This window comes from Dioszegia hungarica (assembly GCF_025882075.1).
Source record: "Dioszegia hungarica strain PDD-24b-2 chromosome Unknown MKK02contig_6, whole genome shotgun sequence".
Lineage (NCBI taxonomy): Eukaryota > Fungi > Basidiomycota > Tremellomycetes > Tremellales > Bulleribasidiaceae > Dioszegia > Dioszegia hungarica.
Genome location: NW_026515768.1, coordinates 1,792,581 through 1,813,775, shown reverse-complemented (window position 1 = coordinate 1,813,775; position 21,195 = coordinate 1,792,581). Strand labels below are relative to the sequence as shown.

The 21,195-nt window shown below is 56.6% G+C and overlaps 7 protein-coding genes across 7 annotated transcripts; 3 read left to right on the top strand and 4 right to left on the bottom strand.

The window, feature by feature from the left end:
• Positions 1–188: 188 nt before the first annotated feature.
• MKK02DRAFT_36209 (hexose transporter) lies at positions 189–2,435 on the bottom strand (the record flags this gene model as incomplete). Its single annotated transcript, XM_053089372.1, has 8 exons — positions 189–459; positions 509–557; positions 606–706; positions 794–1,510; positions 1,676–1,735; positions 1,783–1,942; positions 2,010–2,200; positions 2,251–2,435. The coding sequence occupies 8 exons, from the start codon at positions 2,433–2,435 to the stop codon at positions 189–191; spliced, it is 1,734 nt and encodes a 577-aa protein (XP_052948257.1).
• A 669-nt stretch (positions 2,436–3,104) lies between these two features.
• MKK02DRAFT_23579 (MIF4G like-domain-containing protein) lies at positions 3,105–6,409 on the bottom strand (the record flags this gene model as incomplete). Its single annotated transcript, XM_053086750.1, has 11 exons — positions 3,105–3,490; positions 3,539–4,159; positions 4,193–4,377; positions 4,422–4,888; positions 4,922–5,152; positions 5,198–5,353; positions 5,408–5,563; positions 5,616–5,853; positions 5,910–6,007; positions 6,063–6,184; positions 6,277–6,409. The coding sequence occupies 11 exons, from the start codon at positions 6,407–6,409 to the stop codon at positions 3,105–3,107; spliced, it is 2,793 nt and encodes a 930-aa protein (XP_052948256.1).
• A 147-nt stretch (positions 6,410–6,556) lies between these two features.
• MKK02DRAFT_42872 (uncharacterized protein) lies at positions 6,557–7,611 on the top strand (the record flags this gene model as incomplete). Its single annotated transcript, XM_053092190.1, has 4 exons — positions 6,557–6,585; positions 6,765–6,796; positions 6,851–7,117; positions 7,172–7,611. The coding sequence occupies 4 exons, from the start codon at positions 6,557–6,559 to the stop codon at positions 7,609–7,611; spliced, it is 768 nt and encodes a 255-aa protein (XP_052948255.1).
• A 181-nt stretch (positions 7,612–7,792) lies between these two features.
• On the bottom strand, positions 7,793–12,385 carry MKK02DRAFT_36192 (P-loop containing nucleoside triphosphate hydrolase protein; the record flags this gene model as incomplete). The annotated part of the gene is made up of 21 exons (XM_053089368.1): positions 7,793–7,821; positions 7,877–8,083; positions 8,126–8,306; positions 8,356–8,496; positions 8,571–8,732; positions 9,181–9,330; positions 9,389–9,435; positions 9,499–9,760; positions 9,813–10,061; positions 10,117–10,206; positions 10,255–10,784; positions 10,831–10,879; positions 10,929–11,033; positions 11,081–11,205; positions 11,250–11,393; positions 11,446–11,602; positions 11,657–11,664; positions 11,723–11,788; positions 11,843–11,941; positions 12,069–12,169; positions 12,339–12,385. The coding sequence occupies 21 exons, from the start codon at positions 12,383–12,385 to the stop codon at positions 7,793–7,795; spliced, it is 2,949 nt and encodes a 982-aa protein (XP_052948254.1).
• A 393-nt stretch (positions 12,386–12,778) lies between these two features.
• On the top strand, positions 12,779–13,374 carry MKK02DRAFT_42870 (uncharacterized protein; the record flags this gene model as incomplete). The annotated part of the gene is made up of 2 exons (XM_053092189.1): positions 12,779–12,874; positions 12,958–13,374. 2 exons carry the CDS (start codon positions 12,779–12,781, stop codon positions 13,372–13,374), a joined length of 513 nt encoding a protein of 170 aa, XP_052948253.1.
• A 423-nt stretch (positions 13,375–13,797) lies between these two features.
• MKK02DRAFT_31913 (kinase-like domain-containing protein) lies at positions 13,798–15,594 on the bottom strand (the record flags this gene model as incomplete). The annotated part of the gene is made up of 11 exons (XM_053088402.1): positions 13,798–13,815; positions 13,840–13,970; positions 14,026–14,132; positions 14,195–14,322; positions 14,429–14,574; positions 14,625–14,847; positions 14,904–15,029; positions 15,080–15,163; positions 15,210–15,283; positions 15,333–15,467; positions 15,555–15,594. The coding sequence occupies 11 exons, from the start codon at positions 15,592–15,594 to the stop codon at positions 13,798–13,800; spliced, it is 1,212 nt and encodes a 403-aa protein (XP_052948252.1).
• Positions 15,595–20,583: 4,989 nt separating this feature from the next.
• MKK02DRAFT_42867 (uncharacterized protein) lies at positions 20,584–21,168 on the top strand (the record flags this gene model as incomplete). The annotated part of the gene is made up of 1 exon (XM_053092188.1): positions 20,584–21,168. The coding sequence occupies one exon, from the start codon at positions 20,584–20,586 to the stop codon at positions 21,166–21,168; it is 585 nt and encodes a 194-aa protein (XP_052948251.1).
• Positions 21,169–21,195: the final 27 nt, after the last annotated feature.

Genomic DNA, 21,195 nt, shown 5'->3' with positions numbered 1-21,195 from the left:
CTTTACGGCATACGAGGAATGCGGAGTTGTGTTGTTCCTGAACGAGCGCTTCTTTGCAGCCCTCAGGCCTCAGCCCTGAGTTACAGAGGAGCGATGCGAGCAGAAGTTAACGACAGCCTCGCTGCGAGCTCTCGCTAAACCAACCCTCCGCTGAAATCCAAGTAGGCACAATCATCACTATACAACACCTAGAACCGCTTCTCGCCCTGCGCCGGTACAGCCTCCACCTGCTCAATCTCACCCCTCTCTTGACTTCCCTTCTTCTCCAGCCCGACCCCTCCATCCAGTAGAGTCCCGTCGCTCGCACGCCTGTCCCCTGCAGCGCCAGGGACTACCCCCTGGTCCAGCAGATCCACCTCCGCGTCGTCCCCATCGAACAGGCGCGAGATCTCTTCGAGCGGCAAGGCCATGCCATGCTTCCCTTTGGTCTCGACGACGGTGAAGAAGAGGTAGATGAACCTGGTCGTCAGCGTGCGCACGGACTGTGAGACGGGAGGCAAAAACTCACTCGAACGCGAGCCAAATGGTGTAAACGATGTAATATCTCCATTGGATGGCTGCGGATCAGCTCCGCTAGGTCTGGGGGCGTTGTAGGAGGGGCTTACCCTGAAGAGCCACGGGATTCACAAATTGGTTGAAGACGAGAGAGAAGGAAACGCAGATCTGGAAGACCATCAGGCCCTTGGAGCGGATTCGGAAGGGCAAACTGTATCATAAGCATCACTCCCGCTGAGTTGTACCCCGGCTTGCAAGGCAAGCCCCAGGCGCTCTTGAGAGCAAGAGATAGACTCACATCTCCACAGTGTAAGAGACAATCAAAGGAGACATGGCGATATTGTAGAAACCGTAGTAAATGAAGATGACCGCGATGACGCCGTTACCGATCGACTGGGGGCCGTTCAGCGGGTTTCCGGACGCGTCGAACTCGGTCGCCTGGGCATTGTAGGTAGCGGAGAGGATCGTCCAGACCATATAGGACAGACACATCCCTCCTGTCGACGTGAGGAACAAAACCCTTCTCCCCGCCTTTTCCACCGTCAACGCCCCGATAACCGCCGTGATGAGGTTATAGATCTGCAAGCAGCCATTGAGGAGGTTCTGCTCGAAGGTCTCGGTGATGCCGATACCATTGAGGACGATGGTGAGGTAGTACGAGACGATGCCGTTGCCGGACCATTGCGAAAAGAAGGCGAGGGCGATAATGACGCGGAAGCGCCGGATATTGCCCTTGTTCTTGAAGAGGTCCATGTAGGTCGTCGTTCGTGCCGCTTCCTTCTCCAGTGCGAGTGCCGTCTGGATCTCTGTAAACTCAAAGTCCACGAGCGGGTCGGTATCGACCCCCTCGCAGTGCCATTTGGAAATCACACGCCGAGCCTTGACGGCTTGATCGTGGTCGAGCAGCCAGCGAGGGGATTCGGGGATAAACCAGACGACGACGGCTTGGACGAGCGGTGGAACTCCTTGTACGATAGAGGGGATACGCCAGGACCAGGTACTTTGGATATTGAGTCTGAGGGGTCAGCTCATGGTCTACATGAACAGCAAGGAGGGTGGGTGTCTCAGGGCTCGGAGGCAACTCCTCAGTCCACCCTTCGAGACAAATTCAAGGGGTCCTTTGGCATCCATAGCATCCTCCGCCTGTTCTTCGATCCTATAGATGGGGAAGACTACTCACGTTCCGAAGGTAGTCCAGGCAGCGATGATAGATCCGAGGTACCACATCGAGTTGTACAAACTTAAACATCAGCCACCCCATCCTAATCTGAGACAGCCTCGACTTACCTCGTGATCGGGGCGCGGTGCGTCGGGAACGCCAGTTCAGTGAGCAAGATCGGGCCTGCGATGGACGCCCAGGAGTTTCCAAAGCCAATAAGGAACCGTCCGACGAGGAACATGCCGAGATTCTGCGAAGCGGACTGAATGATCGTAGCGAGAATCATAACTGAGCGTCAGCTTGAGCTGGTCCGCCTTACTGAGCCTCGACCTGAGAAAGGAGCTGAATAGCTCACCGATACATCCCAGGAACAAGGTCCAGCGCCTCCCATACCTGTCATTCAAGAACGGGGCGAACGGCAGTCCCGCCAGGTTCCCCAGGTTCTGGATAGCGTTCAAGAGACCCAAGAGACCGCCAGAGGGGTTGCCGAAGTAGTCTTGCCAGTAAGACAATGTCTGGAGGGAGTTCATCATACTCCCATCGTACCTGACTATCAGCCTTTTATCCATTAGACCTGTCCTGGACTAGAGACACACCCGTTGGAAGCGCTCGTAATGAGCAAGAAGAAGAGCACCAGGTTAAGCTTGAGCAGGTGGCCAGCATACCACCGCGTGTCCCGGTCCTTGCAGAGCCGCTTGAGCTCGAGGTCATGGTGGCTCGGCTGAGAAGCTGGAACTTCGGCCGAGTCGGGCTGCTTGGGCTTGAGATTGGGGAAGCGCATCGTGGTGGCCGTTTAGCGACGCTCAGGCTAGGTGATAGTGATAGCGAGGTCAAGGGTATCAAGTGAGCAGGAAGAGGGGGAGGGGCATGTTTATACGTATATAGTCTCCTCGAGACCTCGACCACCTCTCGGCGTACTGGTGGCCCCACACAGCGGAGAGCTATACGCCCGCCGAGTCCCGACGGCCAGAGGTGCCGACGGGCAGGACCCGAAGGGCCCCACCCACAGCGCAGCCTCAGCCGCCAAGGACCGCACCGGGACGGCGTATCTGCGCTGGATTGGCTCAAACCTTTGCACCGAGAGCGGTGCAGTGGCAGATCAATGCGGCGAGACGAGAGACGACGTAGACATTGTGTCAGCTCGCAAGGAGCAATAGCAGCTAGCTTGGAGCTATGCGGCTCCTGCGGCTCTTGGTATGCTTGAGTGGCTTAGGGATCCCAGGTCCGGGGATGACATCATCCCCCGCATCAAGTCCGAGGTTTTGCCGCTTGCCGCCGGAGCCGACTCTGCTTCCGAGCGCTGCGGCCGTAGTTATCGAGTGGTTAGGGCAGTGGGCAGAGTGACCATGGCGAAGCCTTCGAATAGCCCGTTACGTTGCTGTAGCGATAGCTCAACACGGGCCACGCCATGCCATGTTTGACGACAGCTTTTACATCTCCCCATCTTCTTCTACTCCTCCGCACCCACCGCCGCCCTCCATAAACTCCTAACGACCTCCTCCGCCCTCCCCTCCACCGCTTTGCTAGCCCACTTGCCCATCGTATCCCTCTCAACAACCTCCGCCAGCCCTCCCAGATGTTGCGCATACAACCTCACAAATTCCTTATACCACCCCATTCGGGCCCTGACGGTCCAATACCCATCCTCCCCCTTCTCGATCAACGCCAGGACAGACTTGAGCCCCTCGTCCACCCCGTTGCCCGCTGACGAGGCGGGCGTCGTCCAGGGCAGAAGGGAGGTTAAGAAGTGTTTCGTAGTCGCCAGGAGTATCTTTTCGAGTGCGGTCGTATGGATATCGAGTGAGGTTTGGGCATCCCGAGCTTCTTTTGACCGATCTTGTCGGGTATCTAAATATCAGCCAGCACCTGAGCTCAAAAACTCACCCTCATGGTCCGCATCCGTATCCATACTATTCCCCTCCCCGACCCCTTCTCCACTCTCCAATCTCTCTGCTGCTCTTCTCGCCCGCGCCGCCTCATCCTCCCTCTCCACCTGCCTCACCCGTCTCCGGACAGCCACCACCCTCCCCACATGCTTGTCCAGACACATCCTCAAAATCTCCCACTTCCACCCATCCGTCCATCCATCCGCTACCTCGGCGCCACCCAGCTGCTCCTCATTTTTGAACGTCCACTCAACGATGTCCAGCCCCTCGAGAACACCGTACTGGATGTACTTGTCGACCGCGATGAGCCGCATCTGACTCGAGTCACGCCAGAAGGACCCGACGGCAGTGAGGAGGATCTGGCGCGAAGCCGGATCGGGCGTGAGGTGGCGAAGGAGGTCGGCATATCGCTCGGTCGCGTTGAGGAAATGGGAGAAGGAGCGGGAGCCGAGCTGGAGGAGGGTTTCGGCAACCATGAGGCGGTATTCGGTCGAGAGGGGCTCGCCAGGTCCTGAAGAGGCATTGGGAAGAGCGATGAGGTGCGAGCGAACATCCTCGGCGGATGTGCGCGCGCGGAGGATCTTCAGGAAATCGGCCGCTTCAGCGTGAAGGGGATGGTCTGTCGTCAGCTATGACTTGAAGTTAGACTCACCTTCTTTCTCGTAAGGCCAGACAGGTTCCGGCGCGACGGGCATCACACCGCTGGCCGGCTTGGTCATCGGCTCAGGCAGACTGTCGAGGATACGGTCGTGGTATGCCAGCCTAGTCTCCAGCTCGATGATCCGCCTGATGAACGCCTTTTTGGGGTGCGACGCGGGGAGCTCCATATCTGGTAGCCTAAAAGTCAGCTTCTCGCCTATACTGTGATCCTTGAAACTGACCATTCCTTCCACATCCACTGGAACCCAAAGTTTGAGAGATGTACCGCAAACCACTCGGCAATTCTCCTAATCACCTCAATATCCAGCCCGCCCATCCCCAACATGCTGTACAGCTTTCGCACCGACCGTCCCACCGGAGGGGCAACGGTGTTCGGGCTAAGCTTACACAGCTCGGCAATCACCGAAGTGTAATAAACCTCCTTGCACGGTGAAGACGGAAGCAGGGTAATGGCGTTGAGGATAGTCGAGATGATGAGCGATTCGAGGGAGAGGGTGGAGACTGGCTTGTCCGACTCGTCCTCGACCGGCGCACCAGCCGCAGGCTTGAAGGTGCCTTCCGCAAAGTATCGAGGGAGGGCGAGGAGCATGCGGGCGGTTTCCTTCCGGTTGACCTCGAAGATGTGGACGAGGTCGAGGATGGTACTGCGCATGATCCAGCCGTTAGGCGTACTTGGGGGTAAGACGACCTGCCGTCAGCTTAGCTCGAGGTAGAAACTCACCTCTTCAGCGAACAGCTGCAGATTCCCCACTTGCCCCTCGCCCACTTGCCATCGGTCCTCGTCGATATCATACAGCTCTGGCGGGAGGCTGACGGTCGGGAGCTCATATACATCGGCCAAGTCCAGACCCTCTGGCGGGATGATACCGGTGAAATGAGCGGGGAGACATGAGGGGGAAGCAAAGTCGTCTGTTCGAAGCGCTTGCAAGGCAGCAAGGAGATTGTCGAGGGACTAAGAGTCAGCTATATCCTTGTCCAAGCAGAAACCTCAGCGTACATCCTGGTATGTCTCGGCTTCCTCGCCTTCGGGAAGTATCGGTGATAATGGGTCGCACAGGAGCTTGCCGGTCCGCCGGCCTGCAACGGATGTCTCGATCGAGTCGATGAGGCTGTCCATCTCGGAAGGGAAGTGCTCCCGGAGCTGTTGGCCGGACTGTACATATCAGCTCGAGCTCACCGCACAGTGGACGGAGATAACAGAACTCACCCTGAGCAAGCCCTCCCCGACAGCCCGAATGACTCTCTCCGCCCTATCACCTCCCCCGCCGACTTCCCCAAGGACCGACAGGAGCGACTTGTACAGCTCCAGCAGGGAAGCGGTCAAGGACAGTCCCGCAGCTGGAAGGAGCGAAAAGAATTGCAGCTGGCACATCAGTACATCGCTCTCGACCGACATGCAGTTCGACTGGACTCACGCCTAATCGCATATTGAGCCATTCTCGCTCCTGCACCCACCCCTTGAACGCCCTCGTCATATCATCTAATATCTCCTTGAGGCAGTCTGGCTCCTCGGCGGCACCAGCTTTACGCTTCTCGCCTACTTTTGGCTCGACAGCTTCTGGATCCTCCTCATCCTTTGCTGTTGCGGGCCGGTAGGAGATGGCCAGTAGGAGGGAGACGTAGTGTGCGTGCTTGTGCGGCTCTTGCGTCACTCTGACATATCAGCTGGCTACTCAGGAGTCGTACGTGTCGACCTGTCCTCAGCTCACCCTATCCGGAAACCATCCATGACGCCATGGGACCCTTCGCGCCATTGTTTCCGAAGCACCTTGGCTAGTCTGGGCGGGTCTTCAGTTGGGTGAAAGTCCTGCAGTACATGAGCTACGGATCTCATATGCTTCAATTGGACACACAAAGCTCACCTCCTCATCCGCAAACTTGACGACCATCTTCCTCATTCTCGCATTTGAGCTCTCCGGTACTGGCGGTCTTTGATCCCCACCGCCTCCAAACCCTCCGCCGCGTCCTCCACCTCTTCCTCTTCCTCCACCTCTATCATCTGCCTACATCAGCTGATCCTCCTGGCCACTTGGAACCATAGCTCACCTCTCCTTCCCCTCCCACCCCTTTGACCACCATACCCTCCACCTCCACCTCCCCCACCATATCCACCTCCACCTCCGTAGCCGTTCCCGCCTCCGAATCCTCCGCCCATACTGGGATTGTATCCACCTCCTCCTCCTCCGTTGTAGCCGTTCTGAAAGTTCATACTGGCTGTATTGGGCTGTAGTGGTCGGGTTGCGGAATGAGGAGTTGGGTTTTGGCTGGCGAGCGTCGTTATAAGGGCGATTATTCCCGCGACGAGTTTCTGGTATTTATCCGAGGCAATGTTGACAGGTTGCCCGCGCCAGCCAAGATGTCCCACAACGTTCCCATCATCTACAAGTACATTACCTCTCGCTACTATGCCTCGGGATACCACAGCAAAGAAGGCAGCAGCGGCAAACACTTGCGCTGTTTGTCGGAAAAACGAGTCTAAATATCGGTGCTCGCTGTGTCCCATCCGCTAGTGAGATCTCCTGAGCCAACACATTGTATACGAGCGACGACTGACTGACAGGCAGCTGCTCCGTACCATGCTATAAGCAGCATAAAGGTGGGCCAGGTGGCGTAATGCCAATGTACATCAGCGAGGTGCTGATAAGATTAGAGACCGCTCATCCCGCGCCTGATCAGTCAGAAGCGGGTCCAAGCCGGCTAGATGCTTCTAGCGCGCCTGCGCCTTCGCCAGTCAGCGGATCTCCAGGCGAAGAAAGGTCTACCGGGCTCTCGGACCAGGCGAAAGAGGAGCCTGCACCACCACTACGAGCTCTGACAACCCTCTCGTGGCCGCCAGAGCCGGACGAGTCGATCTTTACCGATCCACTCCGGAAAGAAGACCCCAAGCCACTCCGCCGTTCCGAGCTCTTGCGCATCGGTAAGCTACAAGTTTCCCTCTATTTCCATGCTAGCCCGACAGCTCACTCCGCAGCTCAATCAGGCGACCTTCGACACCTCCTCACCTCCACCTCCCTCCCTTCGATCCTTCGCGCGCTGGACGCCCTCCCCACCCCGGGCGCCCGATCAGCTATGCTTGCCCGCTGTCTCTCGATCGATCCCATCTCCCTCTCCGCCCCTACTTCTTCTTCATCGACGGACCTCCTATCCCAGCGGGACTCACCACCACCACTGGAAGATCTCATCCGGGCGATATCGAGACAAGGGGAACCAGCGGTTGACGAGGGCGCAGCGGGTCTGAAGGGGTTCTGGGTGGGGAGGGAGATTCGGCCGGGAGAGGAAGGAGTGCAGAGGGTTTGGATAGGCGAGGAGGAGCGAAAGATCATGAGGGTGTTTGCGGGCTTAGTATGTAAGGCGGTGGATGGAGGGGAGGGCGATGCGTGGGGACAGGGCGGGCTGGCATGGGAGGTGTGACCGCGGGAATGGGGTGGTAGCTGGCCAGCCGTCTTAGCTATCGTCAACGGTGGCAGATCCTGTTGTACTCGTATGTAATGCGTTGCATCAATGTGCACATCTAAGGATGACAACCATCAAGACCTGCTCTGAACAAGTATAAAGCAGGGTCTGCCCAACTCTCCCTTCGAACAGTTGGTCATCAATGCTGAGACCCGAAGAACCATGATTCTGTCCTCGTCAGCTTTACCCCTCGAGTCCGCGACAAACAAGACAGGTAGCTCACGTCTCTTCCCACCCCCTTCCTCATTCTGCAACCTCCCCACCGGACTCCCAGCCGCCAATGCCTGATAAAGCGGCTGACCGGGCTGCGCGTCCCTCTGGACCGTCTGGGGCTGATGATGCGGCGGCACAGCCTGCCCTCCTCCACCTCTGAGCGGCTTGGCTATTCTCCCCTGGTTGAATGCCGCTTGGGACTTCTGCTGCGTCTCGGCTGTCACATCAGCTCTTATCCTCCTTTGACATCAGAGCTTACCCAGTATCAACTGGTTCTTCAAAGCCGCGAGCGTAGCTTCATACTTGGACTCCTTCATCCCATACTTGTGCTCCGTGTTGGTAATCACCTGCTCCAAATTCTGGATCCGTTCATTCCGACCCAGAAGCCGCTTCTCAGCTTGGTTGATCTCCTTCTTGAGCGTCGTGTTTTGCTCCACCAACTACCCGCGTCAGCTCCCGCAGATCTTGTACGCGTGCCTGCCAGCTCACCTGCTTCTGCACCGCATTGAGCGCTTCCAGATTATGTTCCATGAACTCCACTCGGCGTTGCTGTGCACGAGAGTTGGTCGATCGGACGATAAGCTTGTACTGCTCTCTGATCTCGTCTAGCTGCATCTCGAGCTCGACGACCTGTATCCATCAGCTCAGCTCTCCCACCATGACCTGCTTAGGCGGTAAAGGCGCGAGTCAGCTGAAGAACTCACCTTCTCACACCGGTTCTGCAAGTCCTTGACAAGACTCTTCTTGCTAATCTCAAACTCGGCGTGCTGGATCTCCATAGCCTTCCGAAGTCGTTCCGCTTCCTGTGTGGATTGGGCAAAGGACTCGCCCGTCGCTGAGCCGGCAGTGGCGACATTGAGGGCGCGCTACAGTGTCAGGTCGGGATCGGGCCAGGGGGAAGGTGCCACACAGCAAGCCGTTGCAAAGAAGGAGTAAAGGGGAAAAGGTGGAAAGGTTTTGTAATGACTAAATCGGGAAGCAAGAGTGGCGCGGGGTACTGTCTCAAGGCGTAGATAGGGTTCGGGAGGCGGACTTATACCCAACAGGGTATGAAGGGAGTATAAGAAGAGCGGGAGCCGTGCTGGAGATATAGAACAATTTGGGTTATGGAACGAACGGAGGCCAAGCAATCAAAGAGCGAAGATGGGGGACTGAGAAGGGGGTGAACAAAGTAGAACCGTCTAAGAATAAAAAGGTAAAGTAGAGCAAAACCGAAAGTAAGAAAGAACCTCTTCCTCGACATCCTCAATAAGCCGCCACCACCATCGCCTGCTCAATACCGACCATCGGCCGAGGAACCAAACAACAACGTACGTTCAACTCCTCATTCGACAGCTTGTAGCTCTCCACCGTCGCTTGTAATCTCCGCATCTCCGCCGCACGCGATTCGGCCTGCTCGGTCGTTGTCCTGATCTCGCCCTGAAGGAGTTCTTCTTGCGCCTTGTATCGGGCTTCGTATTGCTCCTAAGTCGTCAGCCACCAGTCCTATGCTAAGCTAAGCTCAACGAAAACGTCGACTGACCTTGATATCGGCGAGCACCATCGTTTGATTACTGCTCGTCTTCTCTGCTGCACGTCAGCTCTGGCCCCGCGTGCTGGCCTGCATCCGCGATGAAGGGCCCGACAACTCACCTAGCAGCTCCTCATACGCCCCCTCCCGCTTCTCCAACAACCTCTCCACCTCCCCTCTCCTCACCCGATTCATTTCCGCCTCCTCATGACTCAACCTCGACTTCTCTTGGAGCTCCCGGATCTGATCCTGATTTTCCGCAATATGCGTACGGACCAGTTCGCGCGTTTTGGCCGAAAAGGCGCCTGAGGGGTCCGACTCAGTCTCCATTGCTGAGAGCAGTCGTCGGATCTTTTCATTTGTCGCGTCGGACGGTGTTCCTCCCTATACTGTCAGCTTTGCCTTCTCGTCCACAACAACGCAGGACACAGCTCACCATGTCAATCTTGGCCATCATCTCACTCAACATGATCTCCTTACGCCGTTCCTTCTCCTCCTCCTTTTCTTTCCGCTCCGCCTTTCGCAACTCCTCAATCATCGCCTGCTGCTCTTCAATGTCCCTCTGAAGATCGTTCACCTTGTCCTTGTAGGTATCGACATTGATGTGCGCGTCTTTCGCTTCAGATTCGAGTCGGCCAGAGAGAATACGGAGTTCGGCAAGTTCGGATGAGATGGCGTGGTTCTCCTGTACGAGTGAGCCCGGTACTGGATGCACGAAAACAAAAAATGCCTAAGCTCACCTTGCTGATATTGGCATCTTGCTCCTTGAGATACGCAATCTCGTCCCTCAGGTCCGCTACCAGCTTCTCCTGCCCAGCGAGCGCCGATTCCTACCTCATCAGCTTTGGCTCATCCCCACTCCGTATCCGCTAGCTCACCTTATCGGCCAACTGATCACTCAACTCATTCTCCCGCCTCAAATACTCCTCCTTCTCATCAATCGGCAGACTATACACCGTAGGCGTATCAGGCCTCGAGTCCACCTGAAACGGACTCAAAAGCGAGCCTCCCGGCGTACCCGCTCGACTCGGCGTCGAAAGTCCCGACGGTAATGGGGGACTCATGACCTCCCTCCTTGGCCCGGATCCAACGCCCCCGGCCCCGCCCTTGGACACACCGGCCAGACTGCCGACCCACTGGCTTGCATCCACGCTGACGCCTTGCCGCCACGACGCGACCTCTTCTTCCAGCTTGGCAGCGTGCTCCCGAACCGCCGCGAGCTCCGCGACTGTCTTTTTGAGCATGGCCTTGAGCTCCCCGGGCGACATTTCGACATTGACCCGAGCCTTGTTCTTGATGGATTTGGCGCGCATCCCGAAACGGAGGGTAGAGAGGGTTTCGGCTTCGTTGTATGAGGCGGGGGAGCAGTTGATGATGAGTGTGGTACGGGAGTTTCCGCCGAGCGATTCTGGCGGGTCAGCTTGCTTGAGGCCTATGTGCGAGAGTAAGCTTACCTTGCAGGATACGGGTGAGTTTCGAATCTCGATATGGGACATGCGTCGACTATGAGATCAGCTTTGTCCCTCGCTCTCGTCCCGGTGGATTAGCTCACCTTTCCGTCCGTCAACGAGTTGATGACCATCCCCAACGCCGACAAACTCTTGTTGATCTTCTTGGCCTCCTCCAGTGTCTGACCCGTCGCTCCTGTCTTTCCCACCTGCTTAGTCAGCTTTCTGCCATCATTCTACAGTCAGTTGAATGCACCTTCTCCGATCCCGCCAGATCAACCAAATACAAATTCCCACTCTTCTGACTCCCCGTCTCGACATTCCGCTGATGTATCCCAATCACAAAGATCGAATGTGAGCGAGACGATTCGGCATTCATATCTGCACGTCAGCCATACCCACTTTTGTGTCGAGCAAAAACGTACTGGTTGATGAAGTGGCGCGACTGGCTCCTCCTGCTCTCATGACCTTGTACACCTCCGCCTCGCTTCCCACATACACGTCCGTTAATCCCTTGACGTACACCCCTCGCGCTTTATCCTCGTGTATTGACAGATTATCGTTTTGGGCTGGGGAGTTAGCTAGATCTGTGGTACCAAGTTGGGGAGGAAGATAGCTCACGTTGAAGTAGATCACGGATCTTCTCCATGTAGATCTCCATGTAGCTGACTTTGACTGTATATTCAATCGCTATGTCGGCCGACATGATGCTCGCGAATATCTGCTCGACTATCCGGGGGATGATACCTCGAAGCGCGGGCTTGTCAATGTCGGCTCCCTAGACGTAAGCTGATTGTTTGCCCAGAACAAGGCAGAGGCGTGGTCAGCTTACCATCATAGCTGCAATTGTCAGCTTGTTTCGTAGACCACACGCAACCGGGGCCGATATCTAGCTCACTGTACGTCTTTCCGGATCCTGTTTGTCCATAACAGAACAGAGTACCGTTGAAGCCCATCATCACATCTGGATATCAGCACGTTTGGCCATGATGCTTAGGATGTCCCCGCCGTCACGTACCATCGACAATCCCCTTGACTCCCCAGTCAAAGATCTCATTCTGCTGCGTCGCCGTATCAAACACCCGATCGAAGGTGAAGCCGTCCTTCTCTGGCCCAGCTGATTGGATCAGCTTATTTTTTTTCGATGGTGATCGGAGAACCCCCAGGAAGATCAAGCTGTGACCGCCATACGGTCGAAGCGCGAGTCTTGCTTCGTGTTCAACCGCATAGAAGCCCGCACGTACCTAATGATGCCGAGTTCTTCATCAACACCGTCGAATCGCCAGAGTAGTCGACACAGTCCTCTGAGCGCGCCTCCACCTCCATCCGGTTCATCGGTCGGAACCTGTATGTGCGACATCATGACGGTATCGCAGATTGGCGAGGAGATAGAATAGCAATGAAGCGATGGGTCAAGGACGAGAAGAGAGTCTAGGTTAGCTGGCGTACTGAGCTCATGCAGTACTTTGGGTGACATACCGACATACCACCTACACTGTTAGCTATCTCATCACCATTTCTTGCGGTCCTCAGCTCTCACCTTGATGTTATTGCCCGACATGATGCCCGGACCGTCCGTGTCAACACCCCTCGCTGCGTTTTGGCGAGGAATGAGGAGTTTAGACGCGTCGATCGGTGAAGTCTGATCGATCGTTCGCGCTGTGAGGCTGTAGGGCGACCTGGACGGATGGATCTGATGCTCGCTTGAGCTCCCCAATGGTGGAAATAGCTGCTATAAGGATGATGTATGGTTGACTGTCTCCTGAAACACGCCCGCCAACATCTGACACACGCTTCCGGTGGTCGTTCCTCATTTAAGGTTGACCGGCGACCGCCGAATGGCAGGGTGTTACGTCACTATCTTGCTGCTGATCGATCTCGCCAGCCAAAAGTTCGCTCCATGCATGACCTTTCCACCTCCCATCATATCAGCTATACCTAGACACGCAGCATCATGTCCCGCGCAAGCAAGATCTTTCTCGCATCCTCCATGGCCGTATCGGCATTCACAGTATGGGGCGTTCATTTCCTGCAAGAACGAGAATCCAACGTCAGTCCCTTCTTCCCCTCCCTCCCTCCCTCCCTCCCTCCCTCCCCCCCACATGGCCACTGGACCGACTCTGACGTTGATAGACAATGTATCAAGGTGTCCTCCGAGACGAGGCCCGACTCAAAGACAAGGCCTTATCGGCCGCATCATCTGCCATCTCCAATATCTCCGATACATTGACGCAAGCGTCCGGATCGTCCAATACGCCCCTCAATACGCCGTCGAGCCCAGCGAGGGCTCCGGGGGTACATGTGCCGAGTCCAGGCGCGGGAGGAGGAGGAGTCAAGCAACCAGAGGCAGTGATGGATGAAGACTGCGATACGTGTCGGATCTCACCGCCGGCGGCGCTGTTGGAGGCGCAGTCGAAGGATGCGAGGCGGGCAGAGAGGGAGGCGAGGGAGGCGGAATACAAGCAGCAGAGAAGTCTGGCGGGGCGGTTGGAGAGGGAGCAAGGGGTCGGGGTGGGGGATGGGCAGACGGGCGGGGGCAGGCTGGTATAGATGGTCTCGTAGATCTCTGCAGTAGGACCTCCATATTCGATCACTCACATAGTCTCATTGTAGCCATATCAACCATCATTCATGCTCTCCATGATCCTAGTGCACGGCCACTGTGCACAGCACTCAGATACGTTTCAATGCATTCATTTCATTCATACAGTTTCACACTCTTCATTACTTTCCCCCATGGTCCCTCATTCACCTCTCCTCAGCTTCAGCAGTCCAGCGTGATACGAAAACACAGACGGAAAAAAAGCGGAAAGGGCGACTTCCGTCTATGACTGAAAGGTACCGCGAGACCAAGGGAAAGAGAGGGGGTTGGGTGAAGGGGGGAACGTAAGGGGTGCGATGCAAGATCCGGGAAAGACTAGGCGGCGAGGAGGAGGGGTGGGGTAGGAGGAAGAGATGGGGTTTACTACAATCTCAGCTAAGCCTCTCAATCTTCCAGCAGAGATGAGCACTCACGTCGAGACTGATACGCATTTGCTCCAGAGGAATTGGGACGAAACCCTCAATCTCGATCCCGCGCGCCTTGAGCGCCGGCTCCGCGTGTGGGGGTACGAGTTGGCGGATGAGGTCAGGGCGGGTAGAGAGTTCTATAGTGTCAGCTCATCGCTCTTCTCCTGCCAGCTTGCCGATCGAAAGACTCACCCTCGCGCGTAAAGTCAAAGAGGGCAGGCATCTCCTTTCCATTCGGCAGACGTGCGCCTTCGACCCGCAGCTCGTCAAAGAACTCGTGGACGAGAGATTCGGGGGCGCTGGGAGTCAGCTCCACATCTCTCTTCACTACCCAGGTGGTTATACAGGTTAAGAAACTCACGTGAGACGGGAAGTAGGCGTGTACTCGAGCAAGTTGCTGATGAGCGCAATGGCGTCCGCGGGCGTCCGGGGACGGAACACCTTTGTGAACGGGTGAGGCTTGATCTGGGGGAATTTGTGTTCCATGTACTGGAGAGTGAGCACTATCGTTCTATTTTTGACTCTCCCCTGCCATCCAATCTCCGCGACCTTTCACGAACAAGCCAAAGCAGAGATACGCAAACATCGGACTTACATTCGGGTTCATCGTCTTGATCTGATCCCTCGTCGGCGTACCCAGCACCTTGATGATCTCCACCAACTGGTCGATACCCGACTCTCCAGGGAAGAGGGGTTGTCCCAGCATGAGCTCAGCCATGACACAACCGGTGGACCAGATATCTTCGGAAATCAGCCTCGTGTCCCCTTCCCCTGCTTTTACGCGAACTCACCAATATTGGTCGTATAGTTCGTTGCACCAAAGATCAATTCCGGCGCCCTGTAGTATCTCGAGCAAATGTACGACACGTTCGGTTCGCCCGCAATGAGGATTTTGGCCGATCCAAAGTCGCACAGTTTCAGAATACCAGTGGCGGGGTTGAGGAGCAGGTTCTGGGGTTTGATGTCTCGGTGACAGATCCCGACCGAATGGATGTAGGCGAGAGACCGGAGGAGCTAGAGAATCAGCCTCAGGCTCTGCTCTCTCGTTTCCCGCGGGCAGGGACACCCACCTGGTACATGTACAGCTTGACCTGGAGCATCGGCATCGCCTGCTTCAGCTTCGAATAGTGCCGGGACGCGCGGTACACCGTCTCGGGCACGAATTCGAGTACAAGGTTGAGGTAGACTTCATCCTTCTACACCAATATCAGCTATGCCATGCCTCATCGCAGTCAGACCAGCTCACCTTGTCGCCATTCGAGTAGAAGAACGCCTTGAGATCCACGACATTGGGGTGTGCCACCAGCCTCATGATCTGAAGTTCTCGGTTCTGTCCATCAGTCCCAGCTCCAGCCATTTGTTGCGAATCTGCTCACCTTGAATCGCTTGTCCTGAAGAACCTTCTTGATGGCAATTTCGGAGTCGCCGTCATCTGCAGCACCGTCCTTCGCTGGCTGATCAGCTTTGACCTCCCCCTGTCGTAGAGTCATACGACCTACCCAGCATCTTGGCTGCGAACACGACACCGAAACTTCCATTTCCGACGACCTTGCAGTTGGTGTAGCTGATCGAGACCTCGTTTCCCGTCTTTCCGTTCTGGGCCGTCACAGTGACAACGCGATTGGGGTCATCCGCTGTTCCGTCAGCTCTTAGTCCAAACTAGTTCCTAGTACAGCCCGGTCTCTGGGCAGCTTCCAGCGCACGCAAAGAGGGATACTCACGCGACACCTTCACCCCATTGACGAGTCCGACGCCTGACATGTTGAATACCTGCTGAGTATTGCCGAACGAGCTGAAGCTGAGATGTCTTGGCTGTAGACGCGGAAGCGAGGAACGAGGCATGGAGATGGGTGCGGGAACGGACGAAGAGGATCGGCGCCGGCGGGGGAGGTAGGCGGACGGGCGGATGGGGCGGTAAGATGGACGTTCGGGGGATCGCATATGGCGAAAGAGGGTGGACAGGGTTGATTGATTAGAGAGCGACGAGAGGACGAGAGATGATCATACGTCGAGGGAAGAGGGGAGGGTGGGGTGAGAGCGGTCGTCCAGGCGAGGGGGGATAGTAGACCGGTATACGAGCACAGGCGGAGTTGCAAGCGAGGCAGCGGAGATCATAGTGCGTAGTGTCGGAGTAGGTGATAAGGATTAGAAGAAGCAAGGTCAGCGCGGTCCTCATACGGGCAGAAGCATATCGAGCAGTCGACGCCACCGCCTAAACGACGCAAGGGAAAGGGGAAAGGGAGCGGGAGTTAAAGGTGAGACGTTTGGGCTGATTGTGAGGCGCCAGGGGATGACAGGAGAGGATGATGAAAAGAGGGAGGGAGGGGCCATGGTCCGAATCTCCGCCCAAAGATTTCCGACACCCACTCCGACACCAACACGCCCCATGCTCCGCATCTCCTAGATCCAGCTCCGCCAGCCCATCTGTCCCGGCTTCCCCGCTGCCGCACGCCATGACCGCCGCTTAACCCTATCTCCCGTGAAACGCCTCGGAGTGTCAAATGGGATAAACGAGAAGGAGATAAGAGAGATGAGATCCAGCGCGCGAGGGTGGGTCCAGTCAAGCCATCTCCGCCGTCCAGCTCCATGCAGGTTGAACAACCAACTCACCGCTTATGTGGCTAGCGCAGTTGGTATGACTGCTCCTCGTGATCCTGCGAGTAGACGCGTCGTGATATAGACAGGCGTGCAGGGTGCTTGTCCTGTCCTGGGAGTGGAGCGCTAAGCGAAGGGTTCGAAGGCAACAGCTAACCGAGCTGTTCACGTGATTGGTTCGGTATGGAGCTTTGGGGCTCGCGTTGGTGGGTGCTTGTGCGACAGGGAGTTGAGCTGAACAATGGCAGCTAACGACAAAGGATGTTGATGGTGTGGTATAGTAGGCGGAATGAGTTGCAGCCACAGAGAGAGGCTGGATGGACTATGGTTGGAGGCAGTCCCGGCGGGAGGGGAGCGTTTAAGGGACGTGCGCGCGCGGTGATGCAATGACGAGCCAAGCGACGGCGGAATTGCCTCTCCCGGTCAATTTTGTAGTCGAATGATGCAGGTAATGTATACTCTCTTGAGTCGCATGCATCCGGAAGCCCCCTCTACACCTCTTGTACTTCCCATACGCCCTTCTCTGCTTACCATGATTGGATGCATGAGCTCAGCTGACCTTTGCCCCCTTCCACCCCTGTTGGGCTCCTCAGGGAACCCCGAGGCACGCTGACGGCATTTAAACGCGTGTGGCGGATCCAGTCCGTGCGTTACATTCCGCACAGAGTTTCAGAGTTTCGGATGCATGTTTCGGCGATCAGTGGCGTTTCGGATCGGCGGCGCGACGATCATGCGAGAGTCGCAATCTCACCTTGGCACCACTGGGACTTTGGACCTTGCTGGAACATCCTGTAGCTTGGGATGATATCACATCAGAGCATGAAAGGACTGCACTCGGTGCACTCGCCGTTGATGTGCCTTCCCGAAGCATGAGACTCGGCCAAAGCGGTAAGGTCGGTCGTGCTCGGGCTGACGGCGAGATGCTGAAGCACATGATACAGCCATTTCTCATGACATCTTCCCTGAACATAACACTTGAGATGGAAGGCCGATGCCGATCTCGCCAACCGGGGAAGGCCGATCCCCACTATTACTAACAAGCGGCCCGGCTCATTATGGCACATTGTCCGAATCACCATTCCGAGGCCAGTCGGCGGCGCGGTAGCCGACCTATCGCAGACAATGCAGTCCGTCAAGAGGGAAAGACAGGGTCGGTCACATACGTCTCAGCCGCTAACACCGATCATGCCGACCGAAGGCCCGGTATCCGGCCAAAGCGCCGTAGAGGGCTTCGTCAGGCTAGATGGGTTTCACGACTTGCTCACTTCCGCATCTCCGAGCTATAAAGTGACGGATCGCATGGGGCCGTTCCCACATAACCACTCATCCTGCTTGACCTCCAGCTCCCTCATTCCGAATCATCACACACAGACAGTCAACACAGCCTCTCACACTACTTCCTTACAGCATGCCAGGTGACTCCAACAACACCACTGGCACCGACACTACCGCGACCGGAGCGTCGAACACCGCACCATACATGTCCAGAGAGGACTTCCTGGCGCTTCCTGCGACTCGCGACCTGAGTAAGGCGGCGGGTCGGGCCCTGGACGCGTGGTGGGCGCAGAATGCGGGTGCACAGACGGCACAGACGGCGAGTCCCCCGTCCCAGCAGTCCAATCAGTCGTCCAATTGAGCGTTCGGGAGGAGACAGGTCCCGAGCTAGGGGCGATTCACATGTTACTCAGCGGACACAATGCATCTTGACTTCTAAGGACAGATCCGCCATCGGCTAGCGCTTCCTTCCTTATAAGGTAGCGGCTTATCCGCGCGCGCTCGCATACCATCCCCCATGTCTTCGAGCTCCTACGGCGCGCTGACTGAAGAGACTTGCTATTTGTAGGATAAGTAAGACAGGCCAGCACAGTCTGGTAGATATACTGCCTGTCTTGCTGGTCAGCTTACCCTCCCACCAATGTCTACGGCCAGGATACGTTCTCGTCTTCGCAGAAAGGTCAAAGGTGGGTGGCGAAAGTGGGGTGGCAAACAGCGGGTGGCGAATTGGCCGTGGCGTCTCTCGATGCCCATGCAGCTGCGTGACCCGTCGCACTGCGGAGAATGTTCTAGCCTTGCGCAAATTTGATTTACACTTACGCGGCCCTCCTTTTATGCCCGGCTCAACACGGTCCCGATCTGGTCATATGCCTTCGAAGTTCACCCAAGCGATGTCGCAATGGCGCAGGAAGGCGCCTATACCCGCGTTGACCCGAACATGCAGGCAATGCATAGCGTGCCGGTTCTCCTATAAGAAGCTGGCTTGACTCGGTCATGCGACCCTCCGTATCGCTTGTGTTCCCACTCCCGTCAATCGTCAACTTGGCAGCCCTTCAACCTAAATCGACCACCGTTTATCTCCGACCTCTTCTTCATCCCACAACGCCAGGCCCGCAATGAGCGTCACCAGTGACGACACTACTATTGGCACGCAGTACGGCAGCGATCTCGGCAAGACAGTAGCGGTCGCTTCAGAGGAGTCGGCAAAGGCTGGATCCACAAGTCTGTCTGCTCACGCGAGCAGCGATCTGTCCCTACAACGAACAAAGTCCTCCGTCAGTCTGGACAGGCAGACCATGCTCCGGCCCGCCCCCAGTGCTTTCATGTGGGAAGCCGAGCCGGAAGACCGAGGTCCGTTCAAAAGACTCTCGGCGGGCCAGCTACTGGGGATGGACGACTATTGTCGCAAGCAGCGCGTGATGACTCCTGAGGAGCGGGAACTCCAGCGGCAACTCGACGTGCAGAAGACAAACGATACTGCCTCGCAGACCGCTCGCTGAGCAGATCGGGGCCGACCGCGTCCGCTGTGGCACGGGAGTGCAGGCTTTGGCGGTGAAATGGGAACGGTGGATCAGACAGAAGTCAGTGATAGGTGTGAGATGTGAGATGCAATCTAGCCTGCTCCTGGACCTGCTGGAGCATGCGCCGCTCTGAGTCGACCGCGCTGGCAACGCCCGTCCTAGCTAGTCGAGCAAGAGGTAAAGTCCTCTGTCATTGTCATTCAGCCCGCCTTCAGTCCTGTTATCTCTGGCCTTTCCGATCCCGTATGGCAGCCCTCTACTGGACACCAGCACATAGAACATGCTAGACTGATATACGATCGTGCATTGATGCTGCCATGAAACCGGCCGGACCATAAGCAACTCTGCGCGTCAAAGGATATCTGCACCTCGCGCACGTCTGGTGTACCCCGATTGCTAGAGGTGGCGCGCCATGATGCTACTATCTGTACCCTTCCTACATTATCCTGCCATTCCGACCCCAGCGCACGCCTCGACAGTACGCGGCCCCGACCTCACCACACTACCTCCACCATTGACCGTTGAGCAACATGCCGTCTTGGAATCCCTTCTCGTCCTCACGCGCCTCACGGTCGGCCCCGGACTCCACTCAAAACTGGGTGGCCAATTTTGGGGAGTTCAAGGTTGGTCCAGATGATACGGAGGAGGGTGGGAAAATTGTCGATGCCACTCCGGAAGAATACGACGAGACCCCTGTGACATCGGCCAGCTCATCTCAGAGCAAGCGGGCGGCCGGGAAAACATTAGCGCCGGCCGGGGCTACCGTCCAGCGAGTATCGTCTCTCTCTTCAACCTCGTCGCGCGGCGACTGAGCACTGGCCAATGAGTCCAGTCGTCAGCTCGGACAACCTTCACCACCTCAAATGTCTCCGAAGCGCGAAGTCCACACATCTCCATCCCCAGATCGGCTGAAGCCTGACATGCACCATTGCCCATTTTGCTTTTCCCCGCCAGCTATCCTGTCCATAGGTCTATGCATCTTATCTGCCAGATCCCGTCTGACGCTGTGTCTTGCATGTCAATGTGACCTCATGCTAAAGCGCTCCGACCAAAGGGCGCAGAGCTCGGCGGATTTCCGCTGTCTGTGGGCGCCGAGCGGGCCGCCGGACGGAATGACTGAAACGTCAGTATGCTCAGTCCTTTCTTCTGCCCCCGTATTGCCAGAACTTGCGAGAGACTCGCTGTCGGGCATGGAATATGATCTCGAAACCGGCCGGAACCTGGGCTGGTCTGTGCTTCAAAGGAGGCTCATCACGGTGCTTTAGAGTTGGGGCGAGATGGTATCAGGGTCGCCACCGCCGTCATCTCCCCCCTCATCTCTTCTCCTCATACGTCAACACACTCGCTTTCACGAGACATCATGGCAGAAATTAAGCGATCCCAGCCATCAACGCAGACGCTATCCAAGAGCGGTCGAACCAAAAGACAGCAAGCGGCTTTCATATTTGGAACAGGCAGCGGTGATGAGGACGAGTCAAGCGAGGATGACACAGCCCGTCACGAGGCGATCGTCAGTGGGAGGACGTTGTCTGCCGTGCCCGTGGGGCGGGGCGCAATGTTCACTTTTGGTCCGAGTGACACAGAGGATGAGTCAAGCGAGGATGAGGCACCTCCTTCTGCGCCGAGCGACAAGAAGTCCGATGCGCCTCCACTGCCCCTGCGACGAAGAACCACCATTGAGTGGGACGAAGCGTCATTGTTCGCGGCTCTGCAACGAGTCCAAGCGGCCAAGGACGTCGCGAGACATGCGTCAGCGGAGGAGAGTGACACATCGACCGAAGAGCATGATACCTCAGATGAGGACATCGAAGACACATCTGCGGATGAGGCGGACGATGAGCAACTCAAGCCGAGTCGTGCATTGACCAGACGGCGCTCGATCTTCACCTCTGCGGCTTCGGCGTCTGGTTGGCCAGCTGGGGAGAGGGGTCAGGCGTCTGGCTGAAGTGTGTAGAACGGGAGACGTGGTTGG